The following is a 24,770-nucleotide window of genomic DNA, read 5'->3' on the forward strand; positions in this document are numbered from 1 at the left end:
TAATTCCCTCAGGTACTTAATACCTTTTTCCATAGTGTTCCATTTGCTTGGGCGGCATTCAATATCTTCCTTAAAGGGATACCTGTACTTTACAGCTGCTAAGAGTCGTTTCCAGAGGCTGGCATTGCCTTTCTTTCTTGCAAGTGCCTTGTCAATGCCTCCATTCTTAGCCAGGGATCCCAATTGCCTAGCTTCTTTACCGTCCAGTTCTATGGTTTCGGCCCCATTATCCCAGCATCGGAGCAACCGGCTGGTAATAGACTCTCCTTCATGACGACTAAAGTCCTTTCTTACATTACGCAGCTCTTTCCTAGAGAAGGGTGTACTTTCCTCTCTCTCTGACTCCTCCTCTGATGCTTTTGTTTTAGAAGGACCCTCGTCTGAATCTTCATCATCTGTAACTGGGCGATCTGTCTTTTTAAGGTGTTTTTTCCCAGTCACAGGGGCCTTATCCTCCTCTTCTGACTCTGACTCCTCTACATGTGCTGGTGAGGCTTTAGAAGGGCCCTCTCCTGGATCTTCCTCATCTCTCACTGGGCGATCTGATTTCTTTGTCCGTTTCCTTCTGGACACAGGGGCAACTTGTGCTGCTAGAGATTGAGTGGGAGCCTTAGTACTTATCGGTGCAGCTGCGGTGCTCGCCGGAGTTGGAGTAGTGCCAGAGCTCACTGTCGGAGTTTGAGCAGTGGCAGCACTTGCTGTGGGAGCAGCAGCAGCGCTTGTGGGAGCTGGAGCAGCGGCAGCGCTTGCTGTGGGAGCTGGAGCAGCGGCAGCGCTTAGCGGGGGGGCCTGCTAGGTCTGAGTGGCTGTGGTGCATGTTACCCTCACTCGCTGTTTCCTTCGCGGGGTCTGAGTAGCTGCAGTGACTGTAGCTGAACAAGACCTATACCTACACCGAAATTTAACATACCACCACACCCCCTGAAACACATGTAAGAGAACTGATAGTAAAAGGACCATATATAAAATCATTATATTTGGATGTTGACGCTCACATCCAGGAGCCACGTAATCTGATAGATTCCAAGTGCTATAGAAGGGAGCAGTATAGTTTCCCCAGGTATGACTGAAAGTGTAACTAATAACAGAATCCACTATGTAACGCAAGATGTACCTGGGTAAATTTGCTAACCAATTTATCCCAGCACAAACCAGTGATAAGCACCATAGCATAGTGGTAAATTTCGCCCAGCGCCTATAAGGGATAATCCACAAGATAAGGCTAACAACAAGTAAACAATAATTCAACGCATACAGCAGATGAGGCGATATCACGGCACTTAATTTCAAACAAAACATTAGAAGAGAACCCCGTGGTATTAAACTTAAGAGGTTTATCATCTTGTGAGCTGTTTGTTTTAATTTCCAACCGTTCAAAAATCTCGGAAAAAAAATTCAGCTCTTTTAAAAACAAGCGGGAGTTTGTGCTATTCAGGTAATTTATCGGAGCTCTGGTCGTGCCCCACGTTGGGCGCCAATTGTATCTGTCACGGTTTGAGGCTGGGCCGGCCACTAACGAATGACAGACGCTCTCTACTAACCCCTCTCCCCTCCCAAAAGGGAAAAGGAGAGAGAACAAGGGAGAGAGTCTTCACAGTTTGGAAAAGAAAACTAAAACAGCTTTAATGGAACAATAACAATAAAAGAAAAGATAATAATAAGAATAAGGAAAAAATGAAATACATACAGTATGTACAAATATATACAAAACCAATACCGAACCCAACTCCCCCCCACCCTGATGACAATACGTCACCACCACACCGCAGGGCTGGCACTGGGGCAGTCCCAGGCTGGACTCGGCAGCAGACAGGGACGGGATGCAGGAGCTGGACTCAGGCACTGGATTCAGGGATGCACGGATCAGTCCTCCTCAGATGTCGGCCATCGAAGAAGAGCGAAGGGGAGCGAAGGGGCGAGACCCTCGTGATCTCTCAGCTTTATACTGAATATGACGTCTATGGGATGGAATACTCTGTTGGTCAGGTTTGGGTCACCTGTCCAGTTCGCTCCTCCCTGTAGGTGCGACCCTTTTCACTCCTGGCACCCCAACACGCAGTACAAGATTTAGCAGTGACCTTGGTCGCCATAAGAACAAGTATAAGCAAGGGCCTCTCTGCATCCCATTCCTTGGTACGAACTATAAACATCAGGCCTTATCACTGCTAGGAGCAGTCACTGTCTGGAAAAACAGGCTGCTGTTTCAGAAAGTGCTGGTAGTTAGAGGAGACTTAACTGAAAAGTTAAAGCACTAAAACAGAATTAGTTCTGATTTAGCCCAAACCAGGACATACCCTGAGAGGCTCTTCCTCAAGAGAAGGAGGCTGTCCTTCCGCCATCTCTGTTGCCACGACCCCAAGCGACCAGATGTCCACCTTGGGGCCGTAGGCTTCTTTCGTCACCACGTCTGGTGCCAGCCAGTCGGGAGACCCGACCACTGTGCTCCATCGACTCTGCTCAGGGCTGAGCCGAGCACAGACGCCAAAAGCAGCTGAGGAGAAAAACAAGTGGTGTTAAAGGCAGCTCGAATTAGGAAAGCGAGCAAAAGAAATCCCCACTCAATGCCCGAGAACACGTTGTGGAATCTATCTGGAAAAGCGGCCGTGCTCTGTTTGCTCAGTGCTGTAGCCACGGAAATATTGTGGAATTGGCCACTTCAAACCCACCCCTCAAGTTCCCTGCAGTGGCTTTTGTTGACTTGAACCGTTAGACTGTAACTCCCTCTCTCTGGAAGGGCCACACACAAACCAAAGCCGCTCTTGACACCTTTCTCCTTTCTGTGCCTCTCTGCAGATTGGAACTGTGCTCGGAGCTGGCAGCAGTGGTCAGCGCACTACCACAGGCATCCCTTCTGGGGAACTGGCTGTCAGTCAAAAGCACCCCCATGCCACAGCCTGGATTTGACAGTCTCGTCCACTGCAAGCAGAATGTTGTCGCTTTTGATGTCCCTGTGAATTGCTTGCTTTGAATGAAGGAAATCCAGGGCTTGCAGGCACTGAGAGGTAAAAAGAAAACATGAGGGTAAAAATTAATGACGAGATTTCATCACTCAAGAAGGAAATGCCTCTAAAACAATTAATTTCCAGATGAACTGTGAGCAATGCCTGAATACTGCACTGTCAAGAGGAATAGCTTGCTGCTTCAACACTATTAAAGTAACAACTTTCCAAAGGAAGGCATATCAGGTTTGGGAAGAGAAATGTCCATTACTATCAGAGACTAGCCCCTGAAAGCACAGGCAGGATGGCTGCTGCCGCAATCAGTGTGCTATCTCCATCCATATTGTGATAGGTAAAGACACAGACCATTTAAAGTGTCAAAATCCAACGTGAATTTTATTATATTAGCAAGCGAACAAGAGCAAAGGCAACGCTGGGCGGCCGGGGAGTCTGCACTCCACCAACGGCTCGCAACTTTCTGCCTCGTATAAGCACATTATATACAGTCTCATTTCCTGTATTCGCAACGTCAAGACCAGTGTGATGTTATAATCAGGGCGATACTCTGCGCATGCTTCTTTTGTTGCTGGGGGTCTTCTTCTGCCTCCTGGTGGTCGTAAGGATGAAGGCCGAAGGTCTTCCTTGTTGCCCTGTGGGTGAACTCATGCAAGAATGTGATTGCTTAACCCCCTCAGCTGCGGGTCTTATTTACTTTGCCAGATGTCCCTCGGTTGAGCTATCAAGCCTTGCGAGCACATAAGTCTTTCATCCATACCCTCCCCTACAGTTTTAATGAACAAAGCATAATATGTTACCTATTACAGGGTGACCGTGGGGTCCCACAACTGGGACAGTGGTGTGTGGTGGGGGGGCACCCCCACCTCGGTTGTTGTGCCCCTCATGCTCGCCCTGCCACTTGCTGCCCCCCCCCCCCCCCCCCAGGGTGATCCTGTGTCCCCAGGCCCTGTCACACACACCACCACACCCGCCCCATCGGGTGATCCTGTATTCCCCAGGCCTGTGACACCCTAACATGCGGAAAAGACTTTACAACCCGAAAGGTTACACAGTAGGTATGTTTATTGCGCGCAGATGCACGGGGGATTGCTCCACCACAAACGTCCATCCCCACTGGGGCCGCTTCTCCAGTATTTCTCCAGTTAAAACCTCACCTATTTTGAAACGCCTAGACATAGTCATGACCTGTCCCCAAAAAGGCCATTCCTTCCTGTCACTTGTCATTTCCATAAGCTCCGCCTCGGGCTTTTCCTCAGGGCGCTTGCGCAGTTCCTCCTGGTGGTCCTGGGCAGGGGTCTTCAGGGATGAAGGCCGTAGGTCTTCCTCACTCTGCACTCCTCCCCTCTCCCCTGGAATCTCTAATTTGGCTGAGCTTGCAGTACCAGACTGGTTTCAGCCTGGTCTGTCCCTGGGTGCACACCTGGCTATCTCCTTTTTGTTCTTGGTTAGAGATGGGTGTTAGCTAGCCCTCCTTAGCTCTTCTCTCCTCCTGCCTTTGACGCCTTTGAGCCATGAATTAGGTCCTTGTTTCTGTCTTTTCTGTTTCCCTTATCAGCTTCTTTCTCAAGCAATTTGCAGGGGTTAGTGACTAATTGCTTACTTCCATGCATGTTAGTTCTAGGATGCAAGTTTTAATAGTTTTAGCTTTGTTTTTCTATGTAGCTCCCTATTAATATTTTCGATATATCTTGGGTTATAAAATATATTTTCTATGTGGCCCTCTATCACCGGCAGTCTTTTCCATGAGGTCGTTTAGCTGTGCCTGTTCATCTCAGTGCCCTTGTTTTCTTTTTTCAGCTACCTGGTCGGTGATGAGCTCCGGGTGGTGATGGAATACATGGCCGGAGGCGCTTTAACCGAAGATGTTACCCAGTTTTGTATGGAGGAAGGGCAGATGGCAGCTGTCTGTAGGGAGGTAAGGGATCCCGCGTGTGCTTCCTTTCCCTTGGTGTCCTAGGTTACAGTGTAAAATGTGCCAAAAGGAAAAAAAAAATATTCTATTACCATCTTGAGGAGCTGTTGAGACCAGGTGGGGCGGTGCTCCATGCCTCCCCCCTCTGGACTATCTCCTGTTACTGGGCACAACAATGCCTTATCGCCTGACCCATCGATAACTGGCTCCTGGGCTATCTCCTGTTAATGGCCGATCAAGGAACTGCCTCAGGATTCCCCATCCGATTGTGAGATGCTTCGCCCGGGGGCAAGGAGCCAAGCAGTCCATGCCAAATAAAAACGGAGATTTTGAACACCCTAGCAGCCTTCTTCCACTGGATTCCCAGAGGAGCTTTTCCCCCCACTGGAGTTCCAGAGGACAAGAGCTACCTACCTACCACTGGACCTTCGGAGGAAGACCAGACCCTTTTACCTGATCGCTGCTTCAACACAACTACATCCATCACTTCAGGAGGACTGCAGCCAGCATCTTATCGGACTGCTACTGGCACCCTAACAGGGGGTCAGGTTGTATTTCTGACTCTGTCAGTGTAAACCAATGGGTTGTTTGTTTTTCCCTGCCTTGTGTTAGATATGGATATATATATATATTAGTAAAGAACTGTTATTCCCATTCCTCACATCTTTGCCTGAAGGCCCGTTAATTTCAAAATTATAATAATTTGGAGGGAAGGGGGTTGCACTTTCCATTTCAAGGGAGGCTCCTGCCTTCCTCCGCAGACACCTGTCTTTCAAACCAAGACACTTGGACAGGATGGTACTGGTGAACAGGTGGCAAGAACAGGAGGGATTTCATCTTGAGAGCTTTGTTTCTGCCTTGCTTTATGATATGGAGAAGAAAGGGCATCTTAAGTGAACTGCTACCAGTGTCACTGCACTTTCTGTACTCTGTGCTTACACTCTTAAACACCGTTATTGCATTACATTTTTTTAAATTTTTTTTGTTTAGTTTGACTCTTCTCAACTTTTCCTCTTTAAAGACGTGCCTGGAGCATGTCTGTACTGCATTCCTTGCCTGTAAAAGCAAACATGCTGGTGGCAGAATTTTAAAAGAACAGCAAGGTAAAGGAGAGACTCATTTTGTAATAAGTAACATATTGTGCTTTGTTCATTAAACCTGTATGGGAAGGTATGGATGGAAGATTTATGTGCCCGCAAGGCTTGATAGCCCAACCGAAGGACATTCTTGCATAAGTCAACAGGACCCGTAGCTGAGGGGGTTGAGTAGTCACATTCTTGCAGAAGTCCACCCACAGGACAACGAGGAAGACCTTCAGCCTTCATCCTTACGATCACCAGGAGGCAGAGAAAGACCCCCCAGCAACAGAAGGAACATGCGCAGAGTATCGCCCTGATTGCGACATCGCGAATACAGGAAATGAGACTGTATATAATGTGCTTACACGAGGCGGGAAGTTGCGAGCCGCTGGCGGAGCGCAGACTCCCCAGCCGCCCAGCGCTGCCTTTGCTCTTGTTCGCTTGCTAATATAATAAAATTTGCATTGGATTTTGACACTTTAATTTGTCCGTGTCTTTACCTATCACAATTTGGTGCCGTGACTCGGATCGCGACTAGATTGTGGCCTGCAGCTGCATTGGGGAGGCGCCCCGCCATCTGGCGGCCCCTGCAGCCCTCAGGTCGCTTCTGTCTCGACCGACGAACCTAAATTGAACACTGAGCAAAAGAGAACCGGTAACCCTGTAATCTTTGTGCACGAAGCTCCGAACGAAGACGCAGGACGCGTGAGTATAGACCGGGAATCCGTTCGGTTTGGGTTGGGTAGCCTGGGGCACGGTGTATGAGACGTCCTGCCAAGGCGAAGTGAGTGCGGACCCTCTAGTAGTGCGTTTCTCGTAGCCCGCGAGGGAGCGAGCCCCAAACGAGGGGAGCAGTTGGTGTGTGTGTGTGAGTGCCTCAGAAGATGGGACAAAGGAAAAGCAAGCCCTTTGAGCCCATGGGAGAGGGGCCCCATGTGAAATTGCCCCAAATACGGCCCGATAGTCCCCTAGGGCTGATGTTGGAACACTGGGATAACTTTCCCTCCAGGCAGGGAAAAGGATAAAGTAAAAATGATCCATTATTGCATGGAGGTCTGGGGCGGAAAACAGATTCGAGGAGACCATCTGTATTGGCCTGTTTTTGGATCATTTGAGGATTGGATATGTCAGGCGCTAAACATTTATGTTAACTCAAAGGAACCATTTAATTTGGAAGAAAGTGAATATGCCAGTCTGTGGATGGTGGACGACACTAGGGTAAATTTATACCCTTTAAAAGAAAAGGGGGGTGGCTACCGAGGGAGGAAGAATAGAGAGGAAGAATTAATAAAGCTTTCAAGGAATATCAAGAAGCAGATGAGTCGCCCACTAAATGGTTAGAGAGACTACGAAAGAGTCTCCAAATGTATTCCAGTCTGAATGTAGACACTCAGGAGGGGCAGGCCCTGCTGAAAATGCAATTTGTAGCAAATGCATGGGAAGATATTAGAAGAAAAATTGAGAAGATAGATGACTGGCAAAACAGAGGCTTGGATGAGTTATTGAGGGAGGCACAGAAGGTGTTTGTCAGAAGGGAGGACGAGAGGTTTAAGAAGCAGGCAAGGCTGATGGTAGCAGTGGCTCGGGAAGGACAGCGTGGGGGTGGGATTACAAGACGGACCCAAGACCTGGGGTGGAAGGAACAAGGAGAAAGTTATTATTGTGGAGTTATTGTGGAGGGTTATTATTGTGGGAAGAAGGGTCATATGAGAAGGGAATGCAGAAAGTGGCTGCAAGATGAGAAAATATTCAAGGAGGATTAGGGGTGTCAGAGGCTCTATTTGCTGGGGGCTAGACGTAAAACCGAGCCCTTGATAAAAATTAAAATAGGTCCCCAGCAACAGGAAATCGAGTTCCTTGTGGACTCAGGGGCCGAGAGGTCCACAGTACAAGAGTTACCCCGGGGATGTCACTTGTCCCCGGAGACAATGCAAGTAATTGGAGCAAAAGGAGAGCCTTTCGGGGTTCCAGTAATAAAAGACGTTCTTTTTGAAACAAAATCTAAATTTGGGGTGGGATCCCTATTGTTGGTCCCAGAAGCAGATTATAACCTACTGGGACAAAATATAATCATCACACTGGACATTAATTTGGAAGTTAAAAATAATGAGTTACAAGTAAAATTATGTCCCCTTAGAAGTGAGGATGAAGTAAAAATTAACCCCGAGGTTTGGTACACTCCGGAGACAGTGGGCAAATTAAATATCCCACCCTTCACTGTAACTACCAAGGATCCGGAAATTCCAGTAAAAATAAAACAATACCCAATCTCACAAGAAGGCAGGATGGGGTTGAAACCAGAGATTGAAAGATTGATTAAACCAAGGCTACTGGAACCATGCATGTCTCCCTTCAATACACCCATCTTACCCATAAAGGAAACTGATGGGTCCTATAGATTAGTCCATGACCTACGGGAAATTAACAAAAGAACACTTGCAAGGTTCCCAGTTGTGGCAAATACTCAGCCAGCTGGGACCTAAAAGTAAAGAGACCTTACTAACCCCATGGTGGGAAGGGCCTTGTCCTGTTTTACTTACTACAGAAACCTCCATACGAACAGCTAAAAGAGGGTGAACTCACGCAAGCCGAATCAAAGAACCCGTAAAGAATCAACAGTGGCAAGTGACCAGTGTACCCAGGGACCTAAAAATAAAATTTCAAAGGACCTGAATGAACACCTTTAAAATTGAATATAGTGAGAATCCAATTCTGACTGAAGATGGGCATGTAGATGCTGAAATCAAGTGTGGTATATTAACTGTTACCCATTCCTGTGCTTTGTGTGTAAGGTGTGTCGGGAACGGTGGTGGGCCCATTGCCGAGACGGAAAACCCCCAAGGGGCGTCTGTTGAATTTGCTGGGAGCGAGAAAGAGAACTTACAGAATTGGCACTAAAATTAAAAGAATCACAGGGAGAGATTATTCCCGAATCAAGGGAATGGTGGGAGATATTTGCTAAGGGAATCCGGCCCGAAAATTATTGTTACCATTCGAACGAACCGATTCCTTTTGTCGCTGTAATAGTAAGAGGGCAGTGCCGGAAGTTCCTGAAAGTGGTGAAGTGCAACGCACCCCAAGTTAAAGATACCAACTGGAATTCGTACATCCTGAGGCAAGCTGCTAAAGTAAGCACTAGCCCTCCTGAAGAATACCCCTGCTGCCGAGAAGATGGTACCCCTCGTGGCTCGAAGCAACCGAGTCGACGAGCGAGGCAGAGGAGTAAAAAAACTGTGGAGGAACAAACCCAACGATTGGGACTGCAAAGCCTCAAGGATGGTAGCAAAAAGGCGAAGCCCTGGAGCGCAAACGACAAAAATCGGGTACGGGTGTCAAACTGGGGTAGGAATAAGCAATTGGTATATTACAAAACCCACCACTTTTCCCGATACGTATTTATAGGGGCAATCTGGGTAGTATTATGCGTCCCTGTCTGTGAGCCATATGCACACCAACCTTTTAAATGGACATTATCCAGATGGGAAGATCAAGCCATAGTGCAAACAGTAACTGCTCCTGCGTCTCCCAGTTTCACCCCCACATTGTGCCAACTGGTACCGATACAACCCTGTTTACCGGGGATCTCCCTCCGCGTCCGGAGGAAATTGTAAGTTTCCGATTGGAGTCCCCATGTTATCTTTATAAATATCACGCAGCCCAACGACTCGGGGTGGGTAACTGGAAAGACTTGGGGAATTCGTTATTGGGAGTCAGGAACAGATAGAGGGGGACTGATAAAAAGGAGGCCATTCCAAATGATCCTGAACCAATTGGACCAAATTCCATACTCGCACACGAACAAACTCTGGGACCTACAAATGATACAGAAATTAGCAATGATACGCAGTTTACTAGTAAGAATACTCACTCTAGTATAACTATCCCGGAAGAAGATTTAGGAGGGAATACCTTATGGAAAGTGATGCAAGCGAGCTACCAAGTATTGAATAAAACTAACCCACAAATGACCAGCTCCTGTTGGCTGTGTTATGGCATTAGACCGCCCTTTTACGAGGCTGTGGGAATTACATCTAAGGCCAAGCGTGTAAATGGGACGAACCCTGAATCATGATTGAACCATTCTCCTTGGCTTACTACTTTGTTGTCAACATTGGCGGGACCATTAATACTGCTCACTTTAACGCTTGCATTCGGACCGTGTATTTTCAATAAAGTTATCGCGATAGTTAAGGACCGTTTAAAAGCCGCTCACCTGATACTTGTTCGAGCAAAGTACGAATTGGTACCCGATGAGCCCGATTTAGCAGAAACCCTTGTCTTGAGTGCTCAAGAGCTACAAGGGTTCAATGAACAAAATAATGGACAAAAGAAAAAGGGGGGATTGTAATAGGTAACATATTGTGCTTTGTTCATTAAACCTGTATGGGAAGGTATGGATGAAAGATTTATGTGCTCACAAGAAGGCTTGATAGCCCAACCGAAGGACATCCAGCAAAGTAAACAGGACCCGCGGCTGAGGGGGTTGAGTAATCACATTCTTGCATAAGTTCACCCACAGGGCAACAAGGAAGACCTTCAGCCTTCATCCTTACGACCACCAGGAGGCAGAGAAAGACCCCCCAGCAACAGAAGGAACATGTGCAGAGTATCGACCTGATTGCGACATCGCCCTGATTGCGACATCGCGAATGCAGGAAATGAGACTGTATATAATGTGCTTACACGAGGCGGGAAGGCGCGAGCCGCTGGCGGAGCGCAGACTCCCCGGCCGCCCAGCGTTGCCTTTGCTCTTGTTCGCTTGCTAATATAATAAAATTCAAATTGGATTTTGACACTTTAAATTGTCCGTGTCTCTACCTATCACAGCCTGACAATAAAGTCACCCACCCAACAGAGATCCAGTTCACACCGAAGGAAGGGACTTTCTCATTTCTTGCAAACAGTATTTTGTCATATGGATGGAGATAGCACACTGATTGCGGCAGCAGCCATCCTGCCTGTGCTTTCAGGGGCTAGTCTCTGATAGTAATGGACATTTCTCTTCCCAAACCTGAGATGCCTTCCTTTGGAAAGTTGTTAATGTAATAGTATTGAAGCAGCAAGCTATTCCTCTTGACAGCGCAGTATTCAGGCATTGCTCACAATTCATCTGGAAATTAATTGTTTTAGAGGCATTTCCTTCTTGAGTGATGAAATCAGGTCATTAATTTTTACCCTCATGTTTCCTTTTTACCTCTCACTCCCTGCAACCCCTGGATTTCCTTCATTCAAAGCAAGGGATTCACAGGGACATCAAAAGCGACAACATTCTGCTTGCAGTGGACGAGACTGTCAAATCCAGGCTGCGGCATGGGGCTGCTTTGGACTGACAGCCAGTTCCCCAGAAGGGATGCCTGTGGTAGTGCGCTGACCACTGCTGCCAGCTCCGAGCACAGTTCCAATCTGCAGAGAGGCACAGAAAGGAGAAAGGTGTCAAGAGCGGCTTTGGTTTGTGTGTGGCCCTTCCAGAGAGAGGGAGTTACAGTCTAACGGTTCAAGTCAACAAAAGCCACTGCAGGGAACTTGAGGGGTGGGTTTGAAGTGGCCAATTCCACAATATTTCCGTGGCTACAGCACTGAGCAAACAGAGCACGGCCGCTTTTCCAGATAGATTCCACAACGTGTTCTCGGGCATTGAGTGGGGATTTCTTTTGCTCGCTTTCCTAATTCGAGCTGCCTTTAACACCACTTGTTTTTCTCCTCAGCTGCTTTTGGCGTCTGTGCTCGGCTCAGCCCTGAGCAGAGTCGATGGAGCACAGTGGTCGGGTCTCCCGACTGGCTGGCACCAGACGTGGTGACGAAAGAAGCCTACGGCCCCAAGGTGGACATCTGGTCGCTTGGGGTCGTGGCAACAGAGATGGCGGAAGGACAGCCTCCTTCTCTTGAGGAAGAGCCTCTCAGGGTATGTCCTGGTTTGGGCTAAATCAGAACTAATTCTGTTTTAGTGCTTTAACTTTTCAGTTAAGTCTCCTCTAACTACCAGCACTTTCTGAAACAGCAGCATGTTTTCCAGACAGTGACTGCTCCTAGCAGTGATAAGGCCTGATGTTTATAGTTCGTACCAAGGAATGGGATGCAGAGAGGCCCTTGCTTATACTTGTTCTTATGGCGACCAAGGTCACTGCTAAATCTTGTACTGCGTGTTGGGGTGCCAGGAGTGAAAAGGGTCGCACCTACAGGGAGGAGCGAACTGGACAGGTGACCCAAACCTGACCAACAGAGTATTCCATCCCATAGACGTCATATTCAGTATAAAGCTGAGAGATCACGAGGGTCTCGCCCCTTCGCTCACCTTCGCTCTTCTTCGATGGCCGACATCTGAGGAGGACTGATCCGTGCATCCCTGAGTCCAGCTCCTGCATCCCGTCCCTGTCTGCTGCCGAGTCCAGCCTGGGACTGCCCCAGTGCCAGCCCTGCGGTGTGGTGGTGACGTATTGTCATCAGGGTGGGGGGGAGTTGGGTTCGGTATTGGTTTTGTATATATTTGTACATACTGTATGTATTTCATTTTTTCCTTATTCTTATTATTATCTTTTCTTTTATTGTTATTGTTCCATTAAAGCTGTTTTAGTTTTCTTTTCCAAACTGTGAAGACTCTCTCCCTTGTTCTCTCTCCTTTTCCCTTTTGGGAGGGGAGAGGGGTTAGTAGAGAGCGTCTGTCATTCGTTAGTGGCCGGCCCAGCCTCAAACCGTGACAGATACAATTGGCGCCCAACGTGGGGCACGACCAGAGCTCCGATAAATTACCTGAATAGCACAAACTCCCGCTTGTTTTTAAAAGAGCTGAATTTTTTTTCCGAGATTTTTGAACGGTTGGAAATTAAAACAAACAGCTCACAAGATGATAAACCTCTTAAGTTTAATACCACGGGGTTCTCTTCTAATGTTTTGTTTGAAATTAAGTGCCGTGATATCGCCTCATCTGCTGTATGCGTTGAATTATTGTTTACTTGTTGTTAGCCTTATCTTGTGGATTATCCCTTATAGGCGCTGGGCGAAATTTACCACTATGCTATGGTGCTTATCACTGGTTTGTGCTGGGATAAATTGGTTAGCAAATTTACCCAGGTACATCTTGCGTTACATAGTGGATTCTGTTATTAGTTACACTTTCAGTCATACCTGGGGAAACTATACTGCTCCCTTCTATAGCACTTGGAATCTATCAGATTACGTGGCTCCTGGATGTGAGCGTCAACATCCAAATATAATGATTTTATATATGGTCCTTTTACTATCAGTTCTCTTACATGTGTTTCAGGGGGTGTGGTGGTATGTTAAATTTCGGTGTAGGTATAGGTCTTGTTCAGCTACAGTCACTGCAGCTACTCAGACCCCGCGAAGGAAACAGCGAGTGAGGGTAACATGCACCACAGCCACTCAGACCTAGCAGGCCCCCCCGCTAAGCGCTGCCGCTGCTCCAGCTCCCACAGCAAGCGCTGCCGCTGCTCCAGCTCCCACAAGCGCTGCTGCTGCTCCCACAGCAAGTGCTGCCACTGCTCAAACTCCGACAGTGAGCTCTGGCACTACTCCAACTCCGGCGAGCACCGCAGCTGCACCGATAAGTACTAAGGCTCCCACTCAATCTCTAGCAGCACAAGTTGCCCCTGTGTCCAGAAGGAAACGGACAAAGAAATCAGATCGCCCAGTGAGAGATGAGGAAGATCCAGGAGAGGGCCCTTCTAAAGCCTCACCAGCACATGTAGAGGAGTCAGAGTCAGAAGAGGAGGATAAGGCCCCTGTGACTGGGAAAAAACACCTTAAAAAGACAGATCGCCCAGTTACAGATGATGAAGATTCAGACGAGGGTCCTTCTAAAACAAAAGCATCAGAGGAGGAGTCAGAGAGAGAGGAAAGTACACCCTTCTCTAGGAAAGAGCTGCGTAATGTAAGAAAGGACTTTAGTCGTCATGAAGGAGAGTCTATTACCAGCCGGTTGCTCCGATGCTGGGATAATGGGGCCGAAACCATAGAACTGGACGGTAAAGAAGCTAGGCAATTGGGATCCCTGGCTAAGAATGGAGGCATTGACAAGGCACTTGCAAGAAAGAAAGGCAATGCCAGCCTCTGGAAACGACTCTTAGCAGCTGTAAAGTACAGGTATCCCTTTAAGGAAGATATTGAATGCCGCCCAAGCAAATGGAACACTATGGAAAAAGGTATTAAGTACCTGAGGGAATTAGCTGTGCGAGAGGTGATCTATAGTGACTGGCAAGCAATTATAGATCCCGATGAAATGCCGTGTCAGCGACCCATATTGAGGAAGTTTGTACAGAGTGCACCATCAATGTATTCCCATACATTGTCAACAATGGTCTGGGGAGGAGATGCCGAGACACCAACTGTGAATGAGGGGGCTAACAAAGTGCGACAGTATGAGGACAGTCTCGCTGATCCCATGAAGGCCTGTGTCTCAGCTGTAGCTAAGGAAATGGCTGATGAAATATCTAAGAAAATGGAAAAAATGTATGAGAAATTGTCTAAGAAAGAGGATAAATCCTGTTCTTCCCCTAAATGGACTCGTGTTGAAGCCATTAGGAGAAGACGCTATCCTGCAAGGCCAGCCCGAAGGGAACAGTACATGTCCCGAGGTTCCATGTGGTCTTTCCTGCGTGAGCATGGAGAGGACATGAGTAAGTGGGATGGTAAACCTACTTTTGTCTTGCGGGCTCAAGTACGTAGGTTACAAGGTAGAACAAACAAAAGAGAAAGTTCTTCTACCAGAGCGATTGCTCCAGTGAATACAAACCCATTTCTTGATGGGGATTGCGCTAAAAATTAGAGGAGCCCTGCCTCCAGCCAGGTGGAGGAGAGGGACAACCGAATTTATTCGACTGTGTGGATCCGATGGCCTGGCACGTTAAAACCACAGAAGTATAAGGCCCTTGTAGATACTGGTGCACAATGCACCCTAGTGCCATCGAATCGTAAAGGAACACAAACTGTTACTATCGCTGGAGTGACAGGAGGATCTCAAGAACTGACTGTTGTGGAGGCCGAGATGAGCCTAACTGGGGACAAATGGGAGAAGCACCCTATAGTGACTGGTCCTGATGCTCCATGCATCCTTGGCATAGACTTTTAAAAGAGAGGGTACTATAAAGACCCAAAAGGTCGTCGGTGGGTTTTTGGTATAGCACCTATAGAGGCTAAAGAACTATTAGCTTCATTGCCTAAACTTTCAGAGGAGCCCACTGCTGTGGGACAGATGAAGGTTGAAGATCAACAGGTGCCAATTGCTACCGAAACAGTGCATAGACGACAATATCGTACCAGCCAAGACTCACTGATTCCCATTTCTAAGCTCATTCGTGAACTTGAGCGTAAAAAGGTGATTTACAAGACTCATTCACCCTTTAACAGCCCTGTATGGCCAGTGCGGAAGTCTAAAGGAGAATGGAGATTAACAGTGGACTATCGTGGCCTGAATGAAGTTACACCACCGCTTAGTGCTGCTGTGCCGGACATATTAGAACTTCAGTATGAACTGGAGTCAAAGGCAGCTAAGTGGTATGCTACAATTGACATTGCTAACGCATTCTTTTCTATTCCTATAGCATCGGAATGCAGGCCACAGTTTGCTTTCACCTGGAGGGGTATCCAGTATACCTGGACTCGACTGCCCCAGGGGTGGAAACACAGCCCTACCATCTGCCATGGACTGATCCATTCTGCACTGGAGAAGGGTGGAGCTCCAGAACACCTGCAATACATTGATGACATCATTATATGGGGTAATTCAGCAGAAGAAGTCTTCAAGAAAGGTAAGAAGATCATTGAAATTCTCTTAGACGCCGGTTTTGCCATAAAAAGGAGCAAGGTCAAAGGACCTGCACAAGAGATCCAGTTTCTGGGAATCAAGTGGCAAGATGGGCGCCGCCAGATCCCGATGGACGTGGTTAATAAAATCTCTGCTATGTCCCCACCAACTAACAAAAAGGAAACACAAGCCTTCTTAGGCGTTGTGGGTTTCTGGCGAATGCGTATTCCTGGTTACAGTCAGATTGTGAAACCTCTCTATGTAGTGACTCGAAAGAAAAACAGTTTTAACTGGGGCCCTGAACAGCAATAAGCCTTTGAACAAATCAAACGTGAGATTGTACATGCAGTATCGCTTGGGCCAGTCCGAACAGGACAGGACATTAAAAATATACTCTATACTGCAGCCGGGGATAATGGTCCAACCTGGAGTTTGTGGCAGAGAGCACCAGGGGAGACTCGAGGTCGACCCCTAGGATTTTGGAGCCGAGGATATCAAGGCTCTGAGGCCATCTATACCCCGACTGAAAAAGAAATACTGGCAGCGTATGAAGGAGTCAGAGCTGCTTCGGCGGTGATTGGTACTGAAGTACAGCTCCTCCTGGCAGCACGGTTGCCAGTACTAGGCTGGATGTTCAAGGGTGAGGTTCCTTCTATTCATCATGCCACTGATGCTACCTGGAGTAAGTGAGTTGCCTTAATCACACAGAGGGCCCGGATAGGAAACCCCAATCGTCCAGGAATTTTAGAAGTCATTACTGATTGGCCAGAAGGTAAAGACTTTATAATGACACCAGAAGAAGGGGTAACACGTGCTGTAGAAGCCCCACCATATAATCAGTTGCCAGATAATGAAAAGCAATATGCTCTGTTCACTGATGGATCCTGCCGCCTTGTAGGGAATCGTCGGAAGTGGAAAGCTGCTGTGTGGAGTCCCACACGACGAGTCGCAGAAGCAGCTGAGGGAGAAGGTGAATCGAGTCAGTTTGCTGAGGTAAAAGCCATCCAGTTGGCCTTGGACATTGCTGAACGGGAAAAGTGGCCAGTACTTATCTTTACACTGACTCATGGATGGTAGCTAATGCCTTGTGGGGTTGGCTGAAACAGTGGAAGCAGAATAACTGGGAGCGCAGAAGTAAACCAATTTGGGCTGCTGCATTGTGGCAAGACATTGCTGCCCGGATGGAGAAACTAGTTGTCAAGGTACGTCATGTAGATGCTCACGTACCTAAAAGTCGGGCCGCTGAGGAACATCGAAACAATCAGCAAGCGGATCAGGCTGCGGAAGTGTTCCAAACAGACCTAGATTGGGAACATAAAGGTGAACTGTTTCTAGCTCGGTGGGCCCATGACACTTCAGGACATCAGGGAAGAGATGCGACGTACAAGTGGGCTCGTGATCGAGGGGTGGATTTAACTATGGACGCTATTGCGCAGGTTATCCACGACTGTGAAACATGCACCTCAATTAAGCAAGCTAAACGGTTAAAACCTTTGTGGTATGGGGGACGATGGTTGAAATATAAGTATGGAGAGGCCTGGCAGATTGATTATATCACATTGCCTCAAACCCGCCAGGGTAAGCGTTACGTGCTTACAATGGTGGAAGCGACCACCGGATCACTGGAAACATATCCAGTACCTCATGCCACTGCCCGGAATACCATCCCGGGCCTTGAAAAGCAAATTTTGTGGCGACATGGTACTCCAGAAAGAATTGAGTCGGATAATGGGACTCATTTCAAAAACAATCTTATAGACAACTGGGCTAAGGAACATGGTATTGAGTGGGTATATCATATTCCCTACCATGCTCCAGCCTCTGGGAAAATTGAACGGTACAATGGACTATCAAAAGCTACTCTGAAAGCAATGGGTGGTGGAACTTTCAAAAACTGGGACAAGCATTTAGCACAAGCCACCTGGTTAGTTAACACCAGAGGATCTATCAATCGAGCCGGTCCTGCCCAATCTGACCTTTTACATACAGTTGAAGGGGATAAAGTTCCTGTGGTGTGTGAAAGGAATTTGTTGGGAAAAACTGTGTGGGTATTTCCTGCTTCGGGCAAAGGCAAACCCATTCGTGGGGTTGCTTTCGCTCAAGGACCTGGTCATACTTGGTGGGTAATGATGAAGGATGGTGAAGTCCAATGTGTACCTCAAGGGAATTTAACTTTGGGTGAGAACACTTAATTCTGACCTGTACAGTGTTAATTGTTACATAATACTAACAGTGTTCAATAAGTGTCTTTCAGAATAACTGGAGCTAGCCTCATCGAGTGACGTCCAACAACTTCTTAGAGATGGACTTGCAAACCCTGGGCACGAACCACAACGAACTTCATGACATCTTTCCTGCCCTGAGAGACTGCTATGGAAGAATGGAAATCCATAATCATGAACTAAACAAACCTAATGAACTTTCATGTAAAAAGACAAATTATAAGCTAGTAATGAGTATGGCGTAAATGGTATGGAATAAGGGGTGGAATGTCCTGGTTTGGGCTAAATCGGAACTAATTCTGGTTTAGTGCTTTAACTTTTCAGTTAAGTCTCCTCTAACTACCAGCACTTTCTGAAACAGCAGCCTGTTTTTCCAGACAGTGACTGCTCCCAGCAGTGATAAGGCCTGATGTTTATAGTTCGTACCAAGGAATGGGATGCAGAGAGGCCCTTGCTTATACTTGTTCTTATGGCGACCAAGGTCACTGCTAAATCTTGTACTGCGTGTTGGGGTGCCAGGAGTGAAAAGGGTCGCACCTACAGGGAGGAGCGAACTGGACAGGTGACCCAAACCTGACCAACAGAGTATTCCATCCCATAGACGTCATATTCAGTATAAAGCTGAGAGATCACGAGGGTCTCGCCCCTTCGCTCCCCTTCGCTCTTCTTCGATGGCCGACATCTGAGGAGGACTGATCCGTGCATCCCTGAATCCAGTGCCTGAGTCCAGCTCCTGCATCCCGTCCCTGTCTGCTGCCGAGTCCAGCCTGGGACTGCCCCAGTGCCAGCCCTGCGGTGTGGTGGTGACGTATTGTCATCAGGGTGGGGGGGAGTTGGGTTCGGTATTGGTTTTGTATATATTTGTACATACTGTATATATTTCATTTTTTCCTTATTCTTATTCTTATCTTTTCTTTTATTGTTATTGTTCCATTAAAGCTGTTTTAGTTTTCTTTTCCAAACCGTAAAGTCTCTCTCCCTTGTTCTCTCTCCTTTTCCCTTTTGGGAGAGGAGAGGGGTTAGTAGAGAGCGTCTGTCATTCGTTAGTGGCCGGCCCAGCCTCAAACCGTGACAGGGTAAGGTGCACATAAAATCAGATACCAGTGTCTTTCAAATCTATCCCGTTAGTCCCCCGTGAGGCAAAAACCCAGCCGCATCAGCTGGAACCAGCTCCCCCATGGCCCGCTTCTCAAGCTGTCACTGCAGCACAGCAGCATCTCCTGTAGCTTTGGTGAAGTCAAGGGGAAGACTTCCAAAGAGACGTGACTTGTAGCCAGGTCAGAGATGTGCCATCTGTGCCTTCAACTGGGCTTGAAATACCTTGTATGCATTTTGAAATCTCTTTGAGCTCTATCTCTGAGTGACAGCAATTTTTCAGCGGCAAGTTTCTCCAGTTGGGGAATTTTCTGAAAAGCATTCCGGCTGTGTCTGCAGGCAGAGAAGTCTTTTCAAACTCGGGTCGGTGCTGATGGCTTACCTGAGCCTTTCAGGAAGTGTCGCTGCTTGTAGAAATGCCATAATTACTCATTAGCAAATGACTTTCTAAAAATGGGGTTTAGCACAGAAACTTGGAGGAAACTCATGTATTTTTAATGTTTTGAGGTTTTCCGATTCAGCCTCATTCCTTAAAATGAAATGACCAGCTCTTATCCCAAAGGAGTGTGTGAGAGTGAAGGCGTGTATACCAAGATAAAACCTCAGGACTGGTAGCTGGAACAAAGTTAGGTGCTGCACAGTTAATTCCCGATAGGGATGCAGGAATGTATGAGGAAATGAATTGTGACCGTGTGTATAGATAGATCATTTGTGTTGAGGCTGGAATTGAAATCGAGCATGACGTGTAGCTTTTCCCATAGCAGTAAGGCTGTGCTCTCTCTGGTCTATGGCACCCAGTGTGTGTGCTGCAGGCCGAGAGAAGAAACAGCAGAAGGGTCAGGACATACCCCCAGGCAGGCTACTTAAGAAAGGAATACAACAACTACACCAGTGTCAGTCCTCCGCTCTGCTTGAACAAAGATTCCTGAGTTTTCTTGGAAGGCTTGTTTTGGTTTGGTAGGTGCCCGGGGTTGTTGGTTCCAGTGCACACAGGAGGAGCGGTGTGCACTGTGCCACCTCCTGAGGGGGGGAGAAGAAGTAAAGAGGTTTGGGTTCAGCCTGATGCTGAGTAAGCTGAGTGCACCGCAGCTGGCAGGGTGGCATTAGGCCTGTGTCCCTGGATTGGAGGCTGAAAATTCCCAGCTTCCTTAACCTCAAAGGTTGCTTAGGGCTCCTGGAGAAGCCTCAGGTCAACTGTGAGGCAGGGAACTGGATTTTTTCTCTCTGATCAAATTCACATTCAGCCATTCCTGCCCTTGCCCAGATTATTGGAGATGCTCTTTTTCTCCCTACATGCCTCGTCTGCTGCGGGAGGTGAGATCAGCTTGAGCACTCAGAGCTTCACGGTGTCTTCAGGTGCCTGAGTAAAACTGCAGGAGGTTAAAATCAGGCACCTGGACTTGGTCCCATCTATGTTCACTTCCTGGGCTCTTGGGCAGAGCCTGTTGCCCCTGAGCTGGGAACAGTGAACAGCTTGTGATGGACCGCCTGAAGTTCCCCAGTTCCCAGCTGGTTTTGTGAAAGTGAATCATCCCCTGCAGGGACAGGATCCTTCTGCTGTTGTGTGTGGAATCCCAGAGTGCAGCGAGAGCTCTCAGCTGCATCCAAACAGGAGAGCTGATAAGCAAGACCTGTGTTTACAGGCCAGGTTTGTAGCTGACGGCACACAGTAGCTCTTGGGTTTAATATTCACATTTAGACCCCATCCAGGGAGTTCTGCGAAGCCTGGAAACCAAAGGATGTTCTTTCACATTTTTGGGAATGCTTGTTTTAACAGTGCAAGGCACGCAGCAGCTTCCGTTCCTGACAGGAGTTGAAATACCTAAATGTACTCTAAGGGCGTTAAAGGATCATTGATCAAAGAGTTAACACCAGTCTGAATGTAGATACGATTGTTGTTTTCCACGTGTAGAGCAAACGCATCCCCTGTTGCTCACGTTCTTTCCAGCCGACGCAGAACTCACAGGAATGAACCATTTTCCAGCCAAGAGTGGCCTGGATATTTCTGTGACGGTGTTTGTTTTCTCTCACTGGGATTTCCTTCCACCAGGCATATGCCTGGGGCCTGAGGGACAAATATTGGTGCGATAAATGTCCTTTGAAACGCTGCTTGGACCTCCCCAGTTTCAGTTTTAAAAATACCCAAGAAACCAAATCCTAGGCATTTCTGTTTGCTTTTTCATTTGTGAACCAGAGTGCCTCAGTTTTCTTCAAAACTAGAGCATGTTTTCCAAATGCTGCGGATCTTCTACAGTTTCAGGCTGCTAAGTCATCTGTGTGTTCTTCTGTCATGTATCTGGGTGCCCTGGATAACTTGAGGGTATCATTTTCAGAGACTGCAGCTGCAGCTGTATGCCAAATCCCTTCTTGTTTCTGGGTACATTAAAGAAATTGAGGAGCTTCTTGCCCCTTTGCAGCTACTGCAAACACTCATTTCCTTTGGACTGCACTTGCTTGTCTCTGCCAGCTGGATCACAGGAAAGCAAAAGAGACGTGACAAGAAGGTACTTGAGCTTCCCCTAGAGCTTTTGCTGTGGTCGTAGAACTATTGGAAAGGTGCAGTACCCAGCTAAAGATGACTCTCATGATTGGTGTTCTGTGAAGAAAGGAGCAGCTGAAAGAGCTCCATTTGTCCCGGCACTCCTGTTTCACAGCCAGGCGAATGGAGCCGGAATAAAATTCCCAAGGCTGGCGTGGGTGCTGTGTTCCTTTACTGCAGGAGAAGGGACGTCCCTGGGGCAGCACAATTTAAATGCAGTAAGGACAGGCGCTCCGGCTCACCGCTGTGCCCGGTGCCTGAGGTCAGCTGCAGATGGATGGGACAAGGCTGATTTTGTGACACTTCTCTTGTGGGAAAAGTAGAGAAACTTCCTTTTATTGTTTTTCCTCTAGGATAGTTCATTTGCCTTTTTAAGCCTGGAAATTTTCCTCTACCTTTAAGAGGATAAGAGCAAAGTCCCTTTGGCCACCGTCTCTTTAAATGCCAGTAGCGCAGAGCTGTTCTTGTCAGGGCGGACATTTGTATGGAAGACTCCCGGGCCTATTGCTATTATTATTGCTGTATATTTGGGACATATTCTGCAAGTTTAGGTTCAAACAGTTCAAAACATTTGTCTTGCCGTTCTGAAGAACATCTTACAAAAGCAGAATGAACTCATCTGTCCAGCTTCTCAGCGTGTTAGACCTTGGTTCCAAGTGAACCTCCCTGGATAATGCTTGCCTGATGTTTTAAAAATTACGTTCCAATTCCTCGGCATGAGGTCTGTCAGGAAGACTTGCTGATCTGGAATTTGGAGACTGCTGAAAGACAGAGTTGCGGGTGGCTCCTGTCTGCCCAGTTATGTGTTTTCTTCATAATATATTTGTGCACGCAGCTAACATGTCTGTGTTGAAAATGAGGTTCCAAATGTTTCTGTTTATCCAAGGAATAAGCTGATGGATCTACTTGTTTTCCCTCTAGTTACCATTTTTATCTAGAACAGAGCGAAAATCTGGACTACCTGTCTTTTAAGGAAGCTGTACTTTAGGGAGCCGTGAGCACTGCAGGGATGCATTTTATGTCCGAATCCTTTGAAATAATACAGCTGGACCAAGTTGACTCTTTAAAATAGCCAGGAAAGCTGGTGTCGATGCACAGAGAAGCCAAATGTGCTTTTGCTGATGGAGTTCCTCCTAACTAGGTCAGCCACTGCAATCAGCTGTCACGGCAAGATCCCGTTGATGTTGGAGTAGCTGTGGCTGCATCAGAGGTTTTTTGTAGGTAGAGAAAAATCATCTCTAACCCTCTGCCAGGGAGGAAACTGGCACTGGAGGCTGGACCTTAAAAAATGGGCTCTCTGTGAGCAGTTCTGGGTAAGAATGAAACAGGTGGAGTCTCGTGTTTCTTGTCACTCTAGGCGATGGATCTGAGAGCGACCAACGGGACACCAGAGCTGCAGAACCCCGAGCAACTGTCCGCTGAGTATCGGGCCTTTTGGAGCTGCTGCCTGGAGGTGGACGTGGGCAGGCGAGGGTCTGCCCAGGACCTTCTGCAGGTAAAACGCAAAGCGGCTGCAGGTGAAACAGCTGCGCTGTGTCCTGGTTTTCTCATCAGCTGAGCTCGAAGGCATCAGATGGAGCCCCCTCGTGTTAGTCTCCACTCTCGGTGCTTTTCAGATGAAAAACCAGTGGAATCCTACAGTGGTTTGGGCTGGAAGGGACCATTAGAGGCCATCTAGTCCAGCCCCCCTGCAGTGAGCAGGGACATCTTTAGCTGCATCAGGTTGCTCAGAGCCGCATCCAGCCTGACCTTGGATGTCTCCAGGGATGGGGCTTCTGCCACCTCTCTGGGCAGCCTGTGCCTGTGTTTCAGCACCCTCAGCGTAAAAGATTTCTTCCTTGTATCTAGTCCGAATCTGGCCTCTTTAGTTTAAAACCGTTACCCCTTTTCCTATTGCGACAGACCCTGCTAAAAAGTCTGTCCCTGTCTTTCTTCTAGGCCCCCTTTAAGCAGTGGAAGGGTGCTAGAAGGTCTTCCCGGAGCCTTCTCTTCTGCAGGCTGAACAACCCCAACTCGCTCAGCTTGTGCTCACAGGGCAGGTGTTCCATCCCTCTGGTCATTTTCGTGGCCCTCTTTTGTGTTTTGGTAGGAAGTTCAGTTTTACAGGGTGGCAAAATAACTGCAGTGGAACGATAGCAGGTGCAGAGGCCTGCAATGGTGTTGGGGACTGGTGTATGCCGAGAGATGAGCAGGGAGGAACGCAGTGAAGTCAGTCCCAGCCAAGCGGACAGAAGTTTGGCGGTGGGAAGGAAGGGGCTGCGGGTGCTCCCTGTGAGCATCAGAGGGGCCCCGGCTTGTCCCTCGAGCCCCACTTGTAGAGGTTTCTGCCATCGAAACGGGGACGGCTGAGAAGGACTTGTCACAGCTCCTTCTGTTGCCTGGCCTAGTCGAGTAGATGAAAACTGCTGCAGGTTTGGTGCTAGGTTTTGTGGCAGATAGGGAGTGGCACCGTGTGCCCCTTGGCTGTGCCTGCTGTGAAGGTGCCAGCCAGCGCAGGAGGGGCAGGGCATGGGGTGGTAGACACTGCTGTCCCTGCAACCCAGAGCTGAGTGCATCAGCGTTCTGTCACTTGTCTCCCTGCTCTTCTCTCGACCTCAGTGGTCTTCAGAAGAACACATGGGCCTAAATATTGCTGGGATAAACATTTCCTAGAGGTACTGGAGTTCCTTGAGGAGTGGCTTGTGCCCCTCCTCTTTTCTGACCACTAAAAGAGCCCGTGTCTGTAGCAAACAGGAACCTAAGTGAGCATTTTGAGGTTCCTGAGAGGAACAAGGCCCTGGGACAGCAAGCAGCATTCCCAGAGCACTGGCAGGGCAAAATTGCCAGCAAGCTGAAGACACCTTGATAAATGGATTAATCGAATGACGGGCCATGTTGGCCTGGGATAGCAAGGGACTGGACTTGCAGGCGCAGGTGCAGGTGCTCCCCTCAGTCCCATTTCTGCATAGTCCTGGTAACCAGCAGAACACTGCTTGAGCCCGTCAGTAACTGAGTTTGGAAAGTAATGGTTCATTTCTTTTTTTTCCTTTGGGCAGCATCCATTTTTAAAGAAAGCCCAGCCTCTGTCCAGCCTGACGCCTGTGATCATTGCAGCAAAGGAAGCGATTGAGAACAGCAGCTGCTAGCGCTTCAGGGGGGCTTTCTCCCACGCCAGCTCAGAGCAGGAGTGAGAGCCAAACCTCTAACTTAACCCCTAACCCAACCCA

The 24,770-nt window shown here is 48.0% G+C and overlaps 1 protein-coding gene across 1 annotated transcript; it reads left to right on the forward strand.

The window, feature by feature from the left end:
- Positions 1 to 2,367: 2,367 nt before the first annotated feature.
- On the forward strand, positions 2,368 to 24,689 carry LOC147412803 (serine/threonine-protein kinase PAK 3-like). The gene is made up of 6 exons (XM_086480998.1): positions 2,368 to 2,384; positions 4,755 to 4,872; positions 11,150 to 11,249; positions 11,654 to 11,850; positions 22,922 to 23,059; positions 24,600 to 24,689. The coding sequence occupies exons 1-6, from the start codon at positions 2,368 to 2,370 to the stop codon at positions 24,687 to 24,689; spliced, it is 660 nt and encodes a 219-aa protein (XP_086337124.1).
- The last annotated feature ends 81 nt before the right edge of the window (positions 24,690 to 24,770 follow it).

This window comes from Leptosomus discolor, unplaced genomic scaffold (genome assembly GCF_034619465.1).
Source record: "Leptosomus discolor isolate bLepDis1 unplaced genomic scaffold, bLepDis1.hap2 HAP2_SCAFFOLD_27, whole genome shotgun sequence".
NCBI classification, from domain to species: Eukaryota; Metazoa; Chordata; class Aves; order Leptosomiformes; family Leptosomidae; genus Leptosomus; species Leptosomus discolor.

Excerpts from the sequence above, each read along its gene's own strand:
- LOC147412803 (XM_086480998.1), top strand. Across the intron at positions 11,250-11,653 it reads GGACGAGACTGTCAAATCCA|CTGCTTTTGGCGTCTGTGCT; the intron begins GGCTGCGGCATG and ends TTTTCTCCTCAG. Across the intron at positions 11,851-22,921 it reads TTGAGGAAGAGCCTCTCAGG|GCGATGGATCTGAGAGCGAC; the intron begins GTATGTCCTGGT and ends TTGTCACTCTAG.